This window comes from Camponotus vicinus, unplaced genomic scaffold, assembly GCF_025532165.1.
Source record: "Camponotus vicinus isolate PSW18456_S1 unplaced genomic scaffold, iyCamVici1.0 SCAF_3, whole genome shotgun sequence".
In the NCBI taxonomy this organism is placed as follows: Eukaryota; Metazoa; Arthropoda; class Insecta; order Hymenoptera; family Formicidae; genus Camponotus; species Camponotus vicinus.
In genome coordinates this window covers 3493740-3515115 of record NW_028141967.1, presented here as the reverse complement: position 1 = coordinate 3515115, position 21376 = coordinate 3493740, and the positions used below count along the sequence as shown (strand labels likewise).

The 21376-nt window shown below is 30.2% G+C and overlaps 1 protein-coding gene across 1 annotated transcript; it reads right to left on the bottom strand.

Annotated features, from left to right (window-relative positions):
- Positions 1-637: 637 nt before the first annotated feature.
- Positions 638-20943, bottom strand: LOC145967771 (fatty acid synthase-like). Its single transcript, XM_083092706.1, has 20 exons — positions 20822-20943; positions 20465-20657; positions 18825-19075; positions 18428-18659; positions 16776-17194; positions 16269-16556; positions 15405-15612; positions 11120-11280; positions 10555-10872; positions 9950-10458; positions 9479-9783; positions 8319-8720; positions 7200-8218; positions 6815-7056; positions 5832-6525; positions 3661-4489; positions 2528-3009; positions 2116-2370; positions 1438-1689; positions 638-1368 (listed from the first exon to the last, which is right to left on the bottom strand). The coding sequence occupies exons 2-20, from the start codon at positions 20634-20636 to the stop codon at positions 1270-1272; spliced, it is 7137 nt and encodes a 2378-aa protein (XP_082948832.1). The 5' UTR covers positions 20637-20657; positions 20822-20943; the 3' UTR covers positions 638-1269.
- Positions 20944-21376: the final 433 nt, after the last annotated feature.

Sequence of the window (21376 nt, the reverse complement as noted above, 5' to 3'; positions counted from 1 at the left end):
TAATTAGTCTTTTTTACTTTTATTGATTCAAATATAGCGTCGTATCTGCAATTTTAATATAAGCAGGAAACCATGCTGTAAGCAAGTAATTGCAATGTTAAGCTAATTAAATAAATTCTTAAAAAATAAATTATTAGTTTAAATTGAAGGCTTTCTATGAGAGAAGTAAAGATGAGAGGAGAATATTTTCAGTTGAAAAATATATATTGGAATCAGAGTAATATTCTATAATGAAATATTTTTTGTTACATAAATTCTCATTCCTGCTGAAGAAAAATATTGTATTATTTTTCTAATTTTTTAATTTCTTAAAATAGGTTCCACAGAATATCAAGTTACTTTCATCGAGGTATAATGTCTGCCGCAGAAGCAGCTAAACAAATTTTAAATGGCGTTCGTCGAAATTATACAGAATTTAGTGTACTAGGATATCTGTTTTATCTGTTATCTAGAACATATATTTTTAGGTATTTTCGTCATCTTGGTATTTAATTTCTCCAAGATGCTTTTAAATTTTTTTGCTAACATTTTCTTCAATAATCGTATAAAGTTATTTTTTTGTATGTATAATGGCTTTATATTCGTTTATTTTCCAAGCAGCAGTATATATATATATATATATATATATATATATATATATATATACATATATGGAAAATAAATGAATATAAAGCCATTATACATATAAAAAAATAACTTTATACGATTATTGAAGAAAATGTTAGCAAAAAAATTTAAAAGCATCTTGCAGAAATTAAATACCAAGAATTTGAGGAATATTGATAATAAATGTGAATAAGTGAAATTCTGGAAAAAATAACCGTAGTTTTCATTTCTTTGTACATTGAGTAATAACTAGAAATATTTGAAAAGAAATATTTGTTAGCATTACTGATCTATTATTTTATATATGTAGGATCCAGAGAATGACGAAAATATTTAAGAATATATGTTCAAAAAAATAACTTTATCATCTACATATATATATATATATATATATATATATATATATATATTCATAAAAAATATATATTATGTATAATAAACATAAATTAGAAAAATAATAATAAAAATTACATAATATATCATAATATACCATAACAATATACCAATATGACAAAATAAAAATTAAATATACAGATTATAAAGTTCGTTATATAGAACGTATATCTTTTGCAGCTTCCATTCCAACAATAAAAGAATTTAATTGTTAGAATAGAATAATAAAAGAAAACATACATTCTTTCTTCTTATTCATATTTTTATAATTTACAATGATTCATTAATAAGTGATACTACTTCGTCATTATCCATTATTGTGACATGAGTACCTTCCACGTAATGTATTTGTACTGCACTTTCGGTAATCTAAAAATATTTTTTATTTATAAAAATAATCTTAAAAACGACAAAATATTACGTTCTAATTAAATTTACCTTATGTAGACCATAATCCTCTTCAGTAAAAGTGATAGACGTAATTGTGGGTTTTAATAAGGTTATAGATGATTTAAGACGTGGCAATGATGTTATATTATAATCTCGTATAGCGATTATATGATCGTAAACCGTCGAACATAACAATTTCTGATTTTCAACAGTTAACTCATTGATATTCTTTGAAAAGCGAGCAGAAAGAAATTCAAATTTCTCTTCCCACGTATTGAACTTATTTAGTTCTAATGTAAGCTGGAAATAATAATATTGTATTAGTACAACAAAATGATAATAACAAAATGACAATCTGCATTTTAAACTGAGATAAAATAATATGCTTATATTATGTTATCTTATTTCATCTAATCTAAATTACGTTAAAGAAACTTTATAAAATCCTTTTTGTAAACTTTGTAATTTAGATTATATAAAATAATATAATAAAATAATATAATAAAAAAGTTTAGTTTATTTTATAATTTTAAAGCATATTCTAACAAATTATTTCATAATTTTTCCTCTCATTCTATTAACTATATACTATTCTATTAACTGTACATATATAAACTCAATTAAATAAGTAACTAAAAGTATAAGTAACTAAAAATATAAGTAACTTTTCCAATAAAAAGTTATTTATTTAATTAAGTCATAATATATTTTTAATAATTGACTAACCAATTTATTGTTAAAGTCAAAATACAAGCTTATTATATGAAGTAAAACGATATTTTGTAGCTCTTGTTCGGTAGTATGATAAAAAAATTTCTCAAGCAAGAACTTCATTTGATCAGGAGCTCCATCTATAAGTATTAAACGTCCGAAGAAATTCTTAGCTTCTAATAATCTCGCTAATTCGATGGCAATTAAAGATCCAAATGAATAACCGACAATTAGAAATTCTTTTTGACTTTGTATTTTCTCCAATACGTGCTAAAAAAATAAGCAAACATGTATGAAACTACGTAAAAATGGCACGCATGCATGCATGCGCGTATGCGTATGCATAATTAAATATATATCATTGTTTAAAGTTTAAATACAGCAATTAAAATAAAGATTTCAAATAGATTATATTATAATTTCGTACAGGCAGAAGATATGCTGCTGATTTCATTACTGACGAAGTAACACCTGGCATATTAAGTACACCGTGTTGCAAACATATTGCCGAAGATTTAATTTTCGATCCCATCAGTTTATATACACTTGCAAAGCCGTCGATTCCTGGTATAAGAAATATTTCACTCCCAGCAACTTTCCTCTCTGTAGCGAGTTTTATATAAATGTCTGGACTAAAATTTGAATCGTTAAGTTTTCGAGTCAACATTTTTAAACCGTCCAAATCATTTACATTAGCTTCCGTGTCATCTTTTTGGTTCATCTTTTCTTGTTCAGATGTATTTGTCAATTTTCTAAGTTTTGCAAAAGTGAGATTTCGAATATCTTGTGCTGTCAATAAAATATCGAATTCCCTCTCCAATCGCTGTTTAATCTCCACTGCCATCATTGAATCCATGCCTAGTTCAGCTAATGACATGTTTGGCGCTGCCATGTTTAAATTTTTCAATCCTATTTTAAAAGTTAGAAAAAGAATTAAATATTTACACATGATTTTAATCGGATCTTATTTAATCTTAAAACTGCAATATAATAATTATTAAAATTTACATTTTTTGCAATAAAAATTTATTTTGTATAAGCTAGAGCTGTCCACGTTTTGCACATTTCGGTCGATTTCTGTGAGTTAACGCCTATCGCCCCCCACTTACGTCTCGAGATTTTGACAACGAGCCAGCTAACAATCGTAACCAAGACACTTCAGGTACAGCGCATCTATAACGCGATGCCGTTCCCTACACTCCGTCTGCCAAATGTCAATATTTTATTATTAATGTAATTAATAATCTTTAAATTGAAACTTTGTTATACATTTTGAATTAATTATCTAAAAAGATTTTAAAGAACTCGCGTATTTTTTTAAAGTATTAACATTTGGTAGACGGGGCGTAGGGAACAACATCGCGTTATAGATGAATCGTACCTGAAGTAAAGTGTCACGCGTCTTGATTACGGTTGTTAGTTGGCTCGTTGTTAAGATCTCGAGAGGTAAGGGGGGAGGGGGGCGGCGATAGGCGTTGACTCACGGAAATCGGCCGAAATGTGCAAAACGTGGACAGCTCTGGTATAAGCGAATCTTTTACATAACACATATAAACTCACCCATAATATATGCAACCATTTCAAATGGATTCATTGCTTCGCCAGAATCTCTTTTTTTCTCAGCAACAACCATGCTGCTTACGGTTGACCGATCTTGTAGCAAGAATGCTTCTAATGTGTCCAAGCAGGAGGATATTTCTTGTTGCAATGTACCACCAATAACAAGTTCTTTGTCGTCTTCTTGCATATCTGCGACAAGTCCAACGTCACCAATCGCGCCCCACTGTATAGCCAAACCATGTAAACCTTCTTTCATTCTTCTTTCACAAATTCTTTCCATTACGGAATTTGCCATTCCGTAATTTGTTTGGCCCGCGTTACCTCTTCCACATGAAACGGAAGAAAAAACGACAAAATGTCGGAGCTGGGGACAAATTGTTCTGGATAATTCGTCCATCCTTTTCGTCGTCCATGCCTTTGATATAAAGGAATCTTCGAATGTTTGTGGGGATTGATTCTTGAATATTTCATCTTTTAACACAACTGCGAGATTGAATATAGCATCCACGGGACCTTGTTCTTCGGCAAATTGTAATATAGATTTACAGTCTTCGTATTTCGAAGTATCAGCAGCTGCAACGATTTGAACATTCACACCGTAGGATTGCCATAACGTTATTCTTGATCGTTGATAACCGTTTTTTATCCCAGTTCGCGAAGTCAACACTAGGTTCCTTGCGCCACGTAATATTAACCAATCAATTAATTCTAGACCGAAACCACCCAGACCACCTATAACGATGTAGCATTTATGTTCCAGACAGTAGTACCGGGGATGTGCAAGTATAGGTACATCCAGTTCATCTTCTTTTTGAATTTTTATCATTATCTGTAAATAATATTATATTATATTTTGAAATGTCAGAAAGAGGAAATAAGAAGAATATACAAAAGACAAGAAGCTATTAGGAAAAATGAAGATTACAAATAAGAACCTATAAAAATGAATAAATTATCAAATAAAATGTATTTGTAAAGAGATTTAAAAGAATTGATAAAAAATCTTTAAAAGAAGGAGAGTTTTACCAAATGAACATTGTATAGGAATTAGGATAATTAATCAGGATCAGGCGCGGGATCGCTCCCGACTGGGAACCGATACGCGGAAGGCGTGAAAGAATCAGAGTTGTTCTCACTATAAGAGTCACAAATATATTTCGGAGTCGTACTTACAATGTTCACAGAATTTGATTATTCACGCGACAGTCAATTGATCTTACGCGGACCGTTGGAAAATATTTCTCTCGCACATGCTCTCGTGAATTTCTCGCCGGTGCCACGATGGCCAAGATGGCAGAGAATCCGCACACGCGGCGAGAAAGATTTCCTTATTTGACCACGCGCGGAATCAACAAGACGAAACTCGCCTTTGATTTGCGACTTTAATTACACGCGAAACGTGAAACTCTCACAGCAAATTTCACTCGCGGTACTTCGAGAAAACAACCACCGAGAAGCGGCGCGATGTTGGAGCAACGAACGGCGGAACAAGAAGAAGGCACGCAAGTCGGAGCAGAAGGTGGAAGCTTTTTTCCTGCTTGCGTGGACCAATTAATTGTTGACGCGTTATAAATCGATCGCGGATTGGCAGATCGATAGATCCTGCGCGCCGGAATTAGGCGCAAGCTCGCAGTTAGAATACGGCGCAGGACTTTTCAGTTGACGAAGGGATGGCGCTAATTGTATGTATCACGATAAGAATGATAGAGTTTTCGGAGGGGTCGCGCGAGCATCTGAGGCTTGCGTGATCGATAGGTGGCTTCCGCGATCTAGATTCCGGTCGGAACATACGGAACAAACATAAAGAGAAAAGAAGTACAATGGATAACTTTTACATATTACAACATAATTAAGAAGATACATCAGAAAAAGCTATTTAATTTTTTTATTTTAAAATCTCTTGATAAAAATACTTAAAGTGGAAAAGTTTGCGTCACAACTTATGTTCAATATTAAATTTTAATTAAGGAAAATAGACAGAAGTATTCTTAGCATAGATATGTTTGTGTTTCAAAATATAAACACAGGAGTGATTTTTATTTATATTAAAATAATTCTAATATTAAAGATAATACAAAGAAAACAAAAAGTGTGTGCATTTTTTTAAGAATTTAATATTTCAATTGTAATTATACTTGCTCCATTATACGTACACTAAGAAACTATCATACCTTTCCAATATGCTTTCCAGCAGCCATATATCTAAAAGCAGTTTCTATTTCATCCTTTTCGAAGACTTTTCTGCATAATGGTTTGATGGCGCTATTCTTTAAGCCTTCTTTTAATTTATTCCACATTATTGCCTTACGCTCTGGTTCTGCAGAAAATAACTTATCCAATAAGATGCCATGAAAACTAATGCCTTTTGAAAATGCAAATATTTCTAAAGGACTATTGGAGACCATATCAAACTTTCCAATCTCGAGAAAACGACCACCCTTTGCTAAGCAACGGACGGACGCTTGCAGTTTCTCTTCAGCTAAAGAATTCAATACGATATTCACTCCGCGACCTCTCGTTCCCTGAATAATCATTTGTTCGAAACTCGTATCACGAGAATTTCCGATGTGATCCTCGGGAATAGAGGGAAACGTTTCTCTTATAAAGTCTCGTTTCTCGATACTTCCAACCGTCGTAAACACTTCGCAACCCTCGTAAAGGGCAAGATAAATGGCAGCTTGACCAACACCTCCCGTACCAGAGTGAATCAACACTTTATCGTCTTTTTTCATTTTACCGCTTAAATACAAAGCGTAATAACACGTGCTATATACACAAGGAATCGTCGCAGCGTCTTCCATCGTCCACATGTCAGGTATAATCCAACTAAGATATTTGTCAGTTATGAGAATATTTGTCATTCCTCTGAAAATAATATAATTTAGAAAATCATATAAAAATATATTATGTTAAAATTAAGTCGAAGGAATATTTTTTAAATATTTTTTGTGAATAATATGTTAAGAATGAAAAGAAGCATGTAAAATTAAGCAATTTTTTCATTTCTTATTTCATCAAAAATGTTTCTAATTTAAATATAAGAAATTTATATTGTTTATTTTTACTAAGAATATATTCACATACATATGTATATTAAGATTCTATTCACATACATATTAAGATACTATGAAGTTTTTATCTGATATTCACTTACCCTGTTGAACATAATCCCATTATTCTTTGCCCAATTTTATTAAAACCAGTAAATTCCATTCCAATTAAAGAATTATTATTTCGCTCGGTTGTAATAGATTCAGTGGTGAGTCTACCGCTAGCTATCATGATATCTCTAAAATTGATAGATGCGTAGACTACTCTTACTAGATTTTCTTCATTATTGTTGACGAAAGATATCCTACTTTGTATCCAACAAAGAGTACTCAGATCACCACGCACCTAAAATAAATAAATATGACAAGTTATTTTTTAAGCCCCTTAAAGTTACATTAAGAAAAACTATTACTTAATTTATGAAGGAAAGTATCACAAATTATCACTATTTCAATTTTCCTAAATACCGAATCTTTTTGAAATCGTACCATTTGAGAAACATAAGCACTCTCTACCAGTTTTGGTTCTAATAATGGTAATGGAAAGTGTCTGTAGGATCCCCAAATGCCGGAACGTATAACATTGATTGGTAAATTCAGCTGTAGCTGCCTCATGTATAACGATTCTTGCAATGAAAAGGCAGGCGCATCTTCATCTTGAATAAATACACTTCTAATCATTTCCCCACCCGGTTCTTTTTGCAAACAATTGACAAGGCCGAGTAGACCGCATTCAAAATCCCCTTCTGCGACGATTATAATCCTCGTATTTGTGTTGTCATTTTCTACGTTCATGAATGATTTGATCTTATTTACCCACGAGAATTCGTAATTGTTTACATGCACAATCTGCTGATTCATTTTAAAATCTTGCATTTTTCTTAGTAATACAATTGTTTTATCGTTGGTGCGTTTTTCCAAAATTACTTTTAATTCATATTTGTCCAGACATGAATAATCGTAAATAGCATCTAACTCTTCCAATGTCAGAAGAAATCCCTTTGGCATTATAGCAGACAACAATTGTTCGTATAAATCGTTTCTATTTTTTGTTAAAATTCCGAAACCTATGATCATCAAACAATTTTCATTTTTTGTCAGTTTTTCAAATTCTATCCTAGAAATATTATTGGGCAAGGAGATATCTTTGAATCTTTCGTTGATCGCTACTATTTTGATATTGTAACTAATTTGTGGTAAGTCGTCTAAAATTTTATAAACATGTAAAGAACTTAAATTCTCCGGCATCACATGATCGCTATTTTCAATAAATTCGATGATTTTTACGTTTATCATGTTGTAGCACTCAAGTGCAACATGCATCGACATTCTTATTGCATCTTGCAAAGGTATCACATTTAGATCTCGATGAGCAACAAACTTATACTCTTCGAAAACGGGGTTGGTTACATTTTGTCGACGAGATATAGCTGCAGCTACAAGGCCGTGTATTTCTATTCCTCCAGATATCAAAACATCTAAGTGTTTATAATTTTGTATAAGGATTTCTGCGGATATAAAGACAATAGCATATCAAATATATATTTTTCGAAAGATAATATTCGATTAAATATGTATATAATTACATTTATAATACTGTATACTTACGGTTTTCTTTATTTGCAAATTTTTCAATATATTTTATGTGAGATTTTGGATCGATTACCGCTTTACGAATTCTTGTTGGTACAAAAAGGCTTCTCGAATCCTGCCCTAAAATCATCATCTGTAACATATTGTCTATAAATGTTACCCAATTGTCAGTCCAGACAATATGACCATTCTTTCCTGTGATTGACGCGCTTCTTAATCCACGAAATTGGCCGGTATAATGATAACCACGAAGTTTCAATTCTTTGTAAATATCTTTTATATTCATCTCCTCTTTATCATTATCGTTTCGATCAACAAATGTACTACATATTTTCTCGTCTTCAATATTACCTGGAATTCGTACTGTTCCAGTGACAACAGCATTGTCCCCTTCGATTATTTCGAATTTACCACTACCTATAACAATACAATTATCAATTCCTTGTATGAATATTTAATTTACAAACGGGAATATTATTCCATGTTTTATAACGAAATTCTATGCTATGTTTCATAACGAGAGGATGTTTTTAACGAAGAATAAATTCCAGCCTGCCTTCAACCGTGGAAATGAAATAGTGTGGAAAGGAAATACCAATAATTGTATACAATTTGCAAGTTAAATGAATAAAAATAAATTTTAATTTTAATGAAAGTGTTTGCATAGCATTATTAATGATTAAATACGCGGTAGATCTGATATGCATTTGCGTCAGAAACTTAGATATTTTGAGTAACCAATAGTTTTAATGAATTACAGAAAATTAACTTAGCTATGGTATCTCTAAATTGCAATCTTTCGAGCATAGATTTTAGCAATACATTAATTAAAATAGCAAAATTAAAAATAAAAATGAGATGTATAAAAATCAAACAAATCAACAAAATTAACAATATATTTTTTACTGTAAATTGACAATAGAAACTAAGATTTTTTGATTATGTTTATTTACTCAGCAGAATACAAGCTTAATGCAGTATCAATATACTGCAATTTTTGTCCAAATCTGCTGCTATTTTATTGGCAAACTGTTAATTATTTGTTTATTAGATACAAATATTTTCGTAATTTATTTTTTTCAATTTAATCTTTTCGCTTATTCATATTTTGTTTTAAAAAACATTTATCTTTTTATATTTCTAGATCACAAAATTATTTTAATTGTACAAGTTACCTTTTTGGATCATAAGAATTAAATCGACTGGATTTTGCTTTGACAGAACTATAGCACGTAGGAAATTAACATCTTCAAATACAATTGGTACATCGAGAACATTTTGCTTTTTTAACCAGCCGATCATTTGCCACATCAGGAAAAGATATCCTGCAGCCGGTAATAAATTTTTTCTATTAACAATATGCCCGGTCATATATGTAAATTCTTCATCGAGTAAATTAATGGTAACACTTGCTTCCCTAATGTGAAGTTTTCCTTGTCCGAAATAATGGTATACATACCAATCTTCGGAATGATCCCATCTGTAAAACGTGTTATTAATTTAAAAATATATAAAACATTAGCCTTATTAGCGTTTAACGTCGTTAGAAATAATGCAAATTAATTTTCCGTTTTTTTAAATTCTGCTATTTTTTTTGTAATAAACATAACGTTGAAGAATCTTATGTTATATTAAGCAAAATTTACCTTATAAGATGAGAAATCATCGGTGTATTACGACTCACAGGAAACTTAACTTCTGGATATAAATTTGCGATTTGCAGCTGTAATCCTTCATTATAAAGTTTTCCAATTTCATGTAAGAATATTTCAACATTAGGTTTGTGAGAGAATTTGTATAACGCGACATTTGTCAGAGTTTCCTTTAACGAATCGTTAAGAATGTATTGTAGAATGTCGTGCGGAGCTATCTCAATCGTCACCGCATCGTTTGGAATAAAACGCACAGCTTCTGAAAATACTACCGGAGCTAACAAATGATTTGTATAATATTTTGCTAGATACGAGATATTTGGAGATGTGCTGAACCATTCATAGGATTCGTTCAACATGTTCAACCACTTTGAGCTCGGAGAGGCTTTTTGTGGCAATATCTGATTCAAGTATTCCAAAAGTTTAACTCTCGCAGGCTCGATGTAACGACTATGAAAAGGTACATGTCCACAGGAAATTTCTTTTACAGAAACGTTGTCATTCTAAACAGAAGTAAATTTTTTAAATAAATTCATTTATTTAATTCAACGTATTATAAGCATATATAAATTATTTGTACTTCTTAAGTGTTTTCAAACCTGTAACTTAGCGAGAAATGCTCTCACAGAGCTTGTTGGCCCACTCACAATATAATTATGCGAAGTATTGTAACAAGCTACATCGATATCCGATGGACACATATTCTTCATAGTTTTAAAATCTAAATTAATTTCAGCCATCATACCACCTATTATTTTTGAATTAAGAAATGCTAAACTGACATAATAAGCCAACATAATGGTTTCTTCGGCTGTCAAACATCCATCGGCATATCCACAAACCAATTCGCCAATGGAATGACCCATTATAATATCAGGAGTGATATCAATACTTATTAAGAGATCAACTATTCCGATCTGTAATATACGTAATTTTTTTTATATATTTCAATACTTTCTATTTTTCTTTTAAATAAAAAGTAATATTATAAAAGGTCACAAATTTAACTTTCTGCATACTATTATAAAAGGCTCTTTTTAATTTCAATTCTTTTACAAGAATTTAGAATTTTTTATGAAATACTGCACTTTAAAAATACGACGCTTCATTAGATAATACAAAATAATTCCGCGATATATATAGACAATATATTTTTCTTCATACCTGTAATCCAATAAGGCCTACAAATAAGTTGACTACGTTATTGAGAATATATGTGTCTTTATTTATTATAATATCTGTGACAAATATATCATAAGGTTTCAAAACAGTATCGCATTTTTGGATTGCTTTAGCGAATACTGGAAATTCCATTAAAACTCGACCTATATACATATATGTATTAATATTTAAAAGGATATAATTATATTACATAACGTAGTCGATAAATTATTTTAAATAATGTAATATTTTTATATAATTTATCTAAACATATATATATATATATATATATATATATATATATACATAAATGAAATCTCTAGAAATCATTTATCTTTGTTTTGCACACGCTTTCTATACATATATATATATATATATATATATATATATATATATATATATATATATATAGTATATTCAGGGTTGGGAAGTAACTCGTTACTTGTAACGAAGTTACAGTTATAGTTACTTTTTTTCGGTAACTCTAACTTAACTCGTTCCTTTTTTTCAATTTGTAACTGTAACTTAACTTAGCTACATATTTTCGGTAACTAGTAACTAATTTAATAATTACTTTAATAGTTACTTTATATATATATATATATATATATATATATATATATATATATATAGAGGGTCACAGTGAGTAATGGAAAGGAAGACAGAAGGTGGAGAGCTGGTGGAGGAGGATGGTGAGGGGGATGGAGAGAAGAGAGGAAGCCGGTCGTGAGCACGTAAGAGAGGAGGTTAGAAAGGAGAGAGAAGGTGTGAGAGAGGAGAGAGGAGAGGAAGGAGAAAGGAGAGAAAAGGAAGAGAGAAGAGGAAGAGAGGAGGTTAGGAAGGCAGAGGAGTCAAGGACAGGGAAAGGGAAGATGACAGAGGGGAGAAGGGAGACAAGAGAGAAGAGAGGGGAAGGAAGCGGAGTGGAAGAAGAAAGAAGAGAGAAGGATGCGAAGGTGGAGGAGCCGAAGATGGAGAAAGGGAAGACATCAGAGGGGAGGAAGGAGGCAAGAGAGAAGAAAGGAGACGGAGGGAGGGTGGAAGACAAGGAGAAGAGGAACAAGTGGAATGAGGGGGGGAAGGAAGGAAGAGGAACAGAAAAGAAGGAAGAAAAGGAGAAGGCACAGGAGAGAAGGGGGAAAGGAAAGAAACGGGAGGAGGGGAAGAGGATGAAAGAGGCAGGAGAGAGGGAGGGGGAGAGGGGGGTAGAGAAGGAAAGGGAAAGTGGAGGAGAGGAGAGTTCAGAGGACAGAGAGAGAGAAGAAGATTGGTGGAAGATGGTGAAAGAGGAACAGGAGGAGAGAAGGAAGAGGAAGAAGGCGGAGGAGGGAAGAGGAGGGGAGAAAGAAGAGGCTCTACGGGGGGAGGGCAAGAGGACGGCCGGAGAGGATGCATGGAGGAAATTTGAAGAAAAGAGGGAAAGAGAGAGGAAGGAGTTAGAGAGAAAGGAAAGGGAGAGAGAGGTGGAGGCGGAGAAGAGGAGGGAAAGAAGGAGGAACATAGTGTGAAGAGGTGTAGAGGGGGGGGAAAGAAAGGAAGCGGGGGGAGAAGAAGTGGATGAAGGAGATAGACGGAAAAATGAAGGGCCGGGGGGAGGATAGGAAGGCGGAGGAGTTAAAGGTAGGAAAGGGAAATACAACAGAAGGGAGGAAGGGGACAAATAGGAGAGAAGGCTGTAGGGAAAGGGTGGAAGGGGAGGGTGTAGAGAGGAGGAGTTGATATCCGCTGTTTTTTGGACTAATTTTGTTTTGTCTAGTTTGTACAGGCATGTCCGGTGCAGGAAGGAAAAGGAAAAGAGAGGAGAATGGAAAGGAAGGATTAGAGCAGAAGGAAACGGAGACAGGAAAGGAAGAAAGGCAGGATAGGAAAAGCAAAACGCAGGAGAAAAGGAGAGGAGGAAGAGGAAGATGGAAAGCGGTGCTGGCATGAGAGGAAGCATAGATTGGGAGGAGAAAAGTCAGAAGAGTGGAAAGGGGGGTGAGGGATGGAAAGAAAGGAAGGGGAGGGTACGCAGGGAGGGTGTGGGAAATTATAATGTAGCGGTCGCACAAGGGCCAGGTCGGAGGGATGTAAATTTTTTGGATTGTGAAAGGTTCGGGAACGCTCCTTGTAAAAGCGCCTTGTAATCCCTGAGGGGCAGCAATAAACAATCAATCAATATATATATATATATATATATATATATATATATATATATATATATATATACAGGGTGAGCCATTTTAATTAACGCACGCAATTATTTCGGAAACAAAGCATTTTAGAGAAAAATGTTTCAGACAAAAGTTTTATGGTTTCGAGGGGGCCATAAGATGGTATCATTGGTTTGACACTGAAGAGTCATTTGAAGGTCACGTGAAGGTCAATTCAATTTTTTTAAATGGAACACCCTATATATTTTTGCACATTCTTGTAGCTCATCCCGAGAGCTTTCCAAAACACTATAATTAAGTTAGTTTACATTAAGTACTTTCCGAGTTATGAGGCTTGAAGTCATTTCTTAATTTTACATGAACCGTAAAATATCTTGTAAAATATTCATTTTTCGATTATCTTACCTTAATACTTTTATGTACAAAATAATGAGAGGAATCAATTGGTGTAAAGAAAACACATAATTGTTTCGAAAAGAAAAATGTAATTTGCGATTAACAATTGCATTTTTTCTTTCGAAACAATTATGTGTTTTCTTTACACCAGTTGATTCCTCTCATTATTTTGTACATAAAAGTATTAAGGTAAGATAATCGAAAAATGAATATTTTACAAGATATTTTACGGTTCATGTAAAATTAAGAAATGATTTCAAGCCTCATAACTCGGAAAGTACTTAATGAAAACTAACTTAATTAAAGTGTTTTGGAAAGCTCTCGAGATGAGCTACAAGAATGTGCAAAAATATATAGGGTGTTCCATTTAAAAAAATTGTGGTGACCTTCACGTGACCTTCAAATGACTCTTCAAGGTCAAACCAATGGTACCATCTTATGGCCCCCTCGAAACCAAACAACTTTTGTCTGAAACATTTTTCTCTAAAATGCTTAGTTTTTGAAAGAAAAGGGGTGTACGTGTGGTCTAGGACACCCTGTATATATAATATATATAAAGATATAAAATATATAATATATAAAGATTTAAAATATATAATAGATATAAAATATATAATATATAAAGATTTAAAATATATATATATATATATATATTTTAAATCTTTGCAAATCGTATTGGACCGCCTTGCACTTGCGCATAAACGCTTTTATCTATACTTTATGATTCAATGCATATGCTCTCATTTTTTATTAATAAAAATTTTAAACATATTAAATTATTTAACATATCTTAGTATTTCATGATATGTGTTACATATGTATTAATATGTGTTACATATCTTAGTATTTCATGATATGTGTTACATATGTATTAATATGTGTTACATATCTTAGTATTTCATGATATGTGTTACATATGTATTAATCATTATAATATGTAGAGTATTTCATGTATGTTATAAATATTAAAAAACTAACTAAAAAAATATAATAATAAATATTTGTAATTTGGATTATTCGTGATGTATATATATATATATATATATATATATATATATATATATACATATATAAAAAATATAGTAAAAAAGTAAAGATTAATTATATACATATACTATCTATCTTAAAATAATGAAATTATAAGAGCGATGCAATAAAATTATATTTTTTATAAGTTTTCTTTTTCATTAAATAAAAATTTTTGTTTTTATTCAGCTGTTTTTAAATTAAAATAAAATATATATTTCTCTCTTTAAAGTGATGCCATTCTAAAATTCCCTATAATTTGCAAGAATTAAATTAATATCTTATAAGATTGTCATTAAATTTTTATTACTGCGTGCAGATTTAATATTTTTATTTCCATTCCAAGGAAGTAACTACAAATTAACGACTCGTTACTTTTTAAGTAACTGTAACTGTAACGCGTTACTTTTCAGAATCGGTAACTTGTAACTGTAACTAATTACATTTTTTACTAAAAAAACTGTAACTGTAACTAATTACTTTTATAAAGTAACTTTCCCAACTCTGAGTATATTATTATATAATATTTTAGTTTAGTTCGTATAGGACAGATTTTTTACATCTAAATGTAACTTAAGCAATTATTTAATAAAAATTTACAAACTGGAAATATTATAATTGTTAATTTTATTGTATATAAGTATTTTTAATTTTTAATTTTATTGTATGTATTAATAATAATTATTACATTATAATATATTTGATTTACTTGCCCATATTAAAACACTGAGATCCAATTCCAGAAAATATGAAGCAAATCGGTCTTTTCGTATATAAATTGCATCTTCTTTTAATTACTGCATTATCAGTTAGTTTGGATCCAGCAATTATGTATCCCCTGTAGGAATGATCTTTTATATTGCTGCTATGAATACGATGCAGGAGAGATATATATTCTACATCTACTGACCGACTCTGTATCTATAAAGATATATTAATTATAATATATCTTTAATATAATTATACTTTTATATAAAAATAATAATAATAAAAGATAAGGTTTATATAAAAATAATTATAATATAAAATAATAATAAAATAATAAAAATATTAAATATTATACTTTTATATAAAAGCATAATTATCTTATAACATTCTAATATATTATTCTTCTTTAAAGTTAATTATAATTAAAAATTTATTGTTAATTAAGCAAATGCTTTATATATTTGATTTTGAAAAATCTGAATTCTTTTAAAATATTCTATAATTTATTTCGTTGCCATGTTGGATATTATTTAGTCACTTTATCCAACTAGATATATTAAAAGATGCGTTTCGAGAACAATCGAGTTTAATATGTCTTAGACCTGTGCATATAATATTTTACTCTTTTTTCGTTTTTATTGACTAAAACCAATTTGAATTTATCTCTATAATTTTTATATCTAGATCTCATTATTAAAATTAATAATTTAATATGATTAATATGCTATAATTAAATATAATTTAAATTATAACAATGATATTTTAAAATTCTTTATTAAACAATCTTTTAAATCATTTTTACCTTTTATTTCATATTAATATATTTTTTATTCTTTGCGTTAAGTTATTTAGTAGTAAAATATACTTACGTCATCTAATATGAATTTAACTGCTTTTTCGGTACGTCCAGATATGACTACAAGCTTAGGTAAATTATTATTTGTTTCATTGACTTTAATTTTCGGATTTGATTTCAATAATAGATGACAATTAGCACCACCAAATCCAAAATTATTAATACCGATGTAGCAACCCTTCCATTCTGTCGGCTCAGTGACTACTTTTACTCTTCCTTCAATGATAGCAGTCAGATCCTTTCGTGGATGTTTAAAATGTATAGTAGGAGGGATTACACCAGTTTCCATCGCTATTAAAACCTTTACAAGATAAATATATTTATTAAAAATATATTTGTTATATTGCACATAGATAATAATATCTTACAATTGTAATAAATAATCAATAAATATAATAATTATAATAAATAATTATAACCAAAAATGACAGTTACATAAAAAAATATATAAGTTTATATATAGCATTAGATTACATAAGTGTATTAACTCTATTTTCTAAATCTTTCTTGTAAACTTTACCTTTGCAATTTGACAATGACCGCTGGTGGCTTCGGAATGTCCAATATTCGATTTTACTGAACCTATTAATAGAGGAAAATCTCTGTTGATGCATAAAGTTTCGTCGATTGCTTGAAGCTCCACGGGATCGCCGGCTAGAGTGCCAGTTGCATGAGCTTCTATGTAAGATAGCTCAAGAGGTGAAACGTTACATTCTTTGTAAAATTCTTCCAATAATATTTTTTGTTTATCTAATGATGGAAAAGTAACTCCTTCTTCTTTAAAACCATCGCAGTTGGTTTTACCATAAACAAAAGTCGCATAGATTCTTTTTGCATCCTTTGCTTTCTGCAGGTATACTACTGCAGCCGCATCACTACGCATGTAACCGGCACCTTCTTCATCGTAGGGTTTACAGTAGCCATCTTCAGATAAAATTCCTAAAATAATATCAATAATTTATTACAATTGAATATAAAAAGTGTAATTTACTTGTTTATTCTCGGTTTCTTAAATAATATATCAAGTATTTGAAAACTTTGATAAATATACAGGGTGAGCCATTTTAATTAACGCACGCAATTATTTCGGAAACAAAGCATTTTAGAGAAAAATGTTTCAGACAAAAGTTTTATGGTTTCGAGGGGGCCATAAGATGGTATCATTGGTTTGACCTTGAAGAGTTATTTGAAGGTCACATGAAGGTCACCTTCAATTTCTTAAATGGAACCTACTATTTGTCATTGCATATTCTTGTAGCTTATCTCGAGAGCTTTCCAAAACACTATAATTAAGTACCTTTTCGTTAAGTACTTTTTGAGTTATGAGGCTTGAAATAATTTCTTAATTTTACATAAACCGTAAAATATCTTGTAAAATATTCATTTTTCGATTATCTTACCTTAATACTTTTACGTACAAAATAATGAGAGGAATCAACTGGTGTAAAGAAAACACATAGTTGTTTGGAAGAAAAAATATATAATTTGCAATTAACAATTCCATATTTTTTCTTAAAAACAACTATGTGTTTTCTTTACACCAATTGATTCCTCTCATTATTTTGTACATAAAAGTATTAAGATAAGATAATCGAAAAATGAATATTTTACAAGATATTTTACGATTTATGTAAAATTAAGAAATTATTTCAAGCCTCATAACTCAAAAAGTACTTAACGAAAAGGTACTTAATTATAGTGTTTTGGAAAGCTCTCGAGATAAGCTACAAGAATAGGCAATGACAAATAGTAGGTTCCATTTAAGAAATTGAAGGTGACCTTCATGTGACCTTCAAATAACTCTTCGAGGTCAAACCAATGATACCATCTTATGGCCCCCTCGAAACCATAAAACTTTTGTCTGAAACATTTTTCTCTAAAATGCTTTGTTTCCGAAATAATTGCGTGCGTTAATTAAAATGGCTCACCCTGTATAAAAAATAAGCAAATCAGTTATATTGTTATATTTTGGCGAAAACTTTGATAAATATGTAAAATATTTGAAAACTTTGATAAATATATTAAATAAACGAATCAATTATATTGATATATTTTAACTTTTCAGAAACTATTAGATCAAATATTGTGTTAATTAATGCATCAATAAATAAGTTTTACCATTTAACAATCTTGAATACAACATTTTTGAACATAATATTATTTTTCACATACCCAGACAATAAAACTGGTGAGTCACAAGAGGATGAATGCATATATTGACACTAGCGACAATAGCTGCGTCGCAAATTCCAGATCGAATCAAATTGTAAGCTTCCACCATAGCGAAATGGCTCGAGCTACATGCAGTATCGATGTTATACGATGGTCCAGTAACGTTGAGCCAGTAAGAAATTCTATTTGCCATCATATTTTTAAAGCAACCAAGAATGGGTAATCCAGCAATCTAATTACGATACAGTTTTTATATTAAAAATATTTTTTTACAATATCCTTGTATATACATATTAATATGTTCGTACAGTTTTAAGAATGCATGTTTTTCTTATCGATTTTGAATAGTTAAATTATTGACATACATGAGTCTGGAATAATAAAATTATTAACATACATGAGTCTTTTCGTATATTATATTAATGCATGTATCAGAAATTGTCATTGCTGTGACAATTCCCGTCCTTGTTCCCTGCAGTTCTGCGGGATTGACACCTGCGTCAATAATTGCTGCATAGGTGTTTTCGAGCAATATTCTAATTCCAGGATCGAGCGTATGAGCTTCTACGGCCGATATATTAAAAAATTCTGCATCAAATTTTTCTATATTATTCATTTTTCCTATTCGAGGAGGAATTTTATAGATACCTGTCAAAATTTAAAACGATTTATATAAAAATAACACATTTAAATAATAAAAAATTTAAAAAGATTTATATGAAAATAACATATATTTAAATTATAAATAAGAATTGCATTCATAAAGGTGGGCAAGATATTTTTAAGGATAGACGATATTTTGATTATTTTTCATTTTAACATCAAACGCAAAAAACTTGCGAACATGTTATAATAAAAATGATTTATTTAAGTACAAATTGTACATAGAATATTAATCAATTCTAATGTTATATTTATAAGTAAATCGCGTAGATATTGCAAATTCGTGAGTATCATTATTATATGTTTTACGAGATATTAATAATAAGTATTATCTTTTTAAATATAAAGAACAATGGTATTCTTACCCTGGAAAAAAGATTACATATACATATAATTATATAAAATTATGTATAAAATATACTTATATACGTATATATATATACAGGGTGTCCCAGGTATCTTCCGTCCAAAAAAAATTATAAGTAGAGCTCGCTAAACTGAATTAAAGTCCTGCACCATTTTGCACAAAACCATGTAAAATTTCGAGGTATTAATTAAAGAAGATCGGCCAATAAATGAGCGATCCACGTGGCTAGGCAGTTGGCCATTCCAACGAGGACGGCCCACCGCCTGCGACTGCTCGCGACGGTGAAGATTGGGTGGCAGCGAAAAACGAAGTAAAAATGATTCTTATAAACTTGTAAACACCGTATCTAAAAATCTAAAAGTTTTTTTTCGAATTCTTAACATTCTTTTGAATAGTTTTAGAGTTGTATGTAAACATTTAAAATAATTTTGATGATTAAATACAAAAAAAATCGAATCCGAAAATATGGTGCGTTGAAGTTCATGCATCGCACCAAATTATGTAAAATCAATTATTCTTCGGAGTTGTAGTTTATTTTACAATAGTTCTGCAGTTCTGTATCAAATATACTAATAGTTCTAGCAAATTAAAAGCAAAAAATCGATTTTTGATAACTCGAACATACATATATAGAAAAAATAATAAAGAGAATAATCGATGAATAATTAAAAGAATAATTTTTTCATTGTTTCTTTTAGAAAAAATGAAATTTGAAGAAATAAAAAAGTCCCCACATATATAGTCAACTTTTTCTTTTTCTTTTTATATAATTATATATAGATCATTTTTCCTTAATTCTTTCAATTTTATTTATTTTTTATGTAAAAATCATAATTATTTTTTAATTTATTCTTCATTTTTGTATATAGAAATAAGGATTTACAAAAAAAAATAAAAACATAGATCGATATATTTCATATATACTTTAATCTGTTTTATTTATTATATATTATTGTGTAGACCTTTTTCCCGAGACAGAAAAAAAATTTGAAAAAATATATTATTACAGTTGTTCCAGCGCTGGTGATCCTCCGAACCAAGATCCATTTTATTGAAAAGATTGTCCTGAAATTCTTTTATATTATCAGAATTAGGAAATCGTCCAGCGATACCAGAGATAACTATTTCTTCTTCTGCATCAACACTGACATATGGATTGAACCGTTTATTATTATTCATTTTCTACAAATTCTAATAAATCTAAAAAAAGATATTGGAACTTTATTTCAGAATTATATATGTATAATTAGAAAGACAGAGAATGAAATTTATAGTTGTCATATAGAAATAATCTTCGAAATAATTTACTCAAAAATTGAAAAAGAATGTATACAGAAAAGAGTAAGAAAAGAATTTGTACTCACCACATTCAAAAATTAAAAAAAATTTTTTTATGAAACTAGCAGCGCGCGGTGACTCTAATAAAAACACAACTTTATAAAACTGACTATCACAATGGCTACCTCATATTATAGAGCAAAACGTGTCTTACTATTAAATCAGATATGAACTGTGTGATAACCATTCAATATATAAGCTTTATAATCTTAATAGTCTGACCGGAAAATAAAGACTTGTATAATCAGTGTAATTTTACAATTAAAATGAACTCAACACGTGCATTATGTCACAAAGTTCAACGGATGCACAAAGTAGAACTATGCAATGCTATAGTTTCAAATACGTTAGTGTTTTAAACGCGGTTTAAAAAATATACTAGTGCGATTATTACGTTGTACTAATTCGCGGCTTTTAGAAAATATATTCAAATGCGAGATGAATTTTATATTCAAATTTATATGTACAGTTGTAAAATGTAAAGTATCAAAAAATATATAAACATACCTATAAATAATAATATAATTAAAAAAAAATGATTTTAAAAAGTAAAACACCTTTTTGAAATTCGCAGCAGCCAA

What these genes read in the sequence shown, in the direction of transcription:
- LOC145967771 (XM_083092706.1), bottom strand. Translation starts at nt 20,636, where the DNA reads ATGAATAATAATAAACGGTTCAATCCATATGTCAGTGTTGATGCAGAA. An exon ending in TCACCAGTTTTATTGTCTGG is followed by an intron (nt 17,195 to 18,427) that starts GTATGTGAAAAA and finishes ATATTATTTTAG; the next exon opens with GAATTTTATCTGAAGATGGC. An exon ending in CAGCAGCATATCTTCTGCCT is followed by an intron (nt 2,371 to 2,527) that starts GTACGAAATTAT and finishes TTATTTTTTTAG; the next exon opens with CACGTATTGGAGAAAATACA.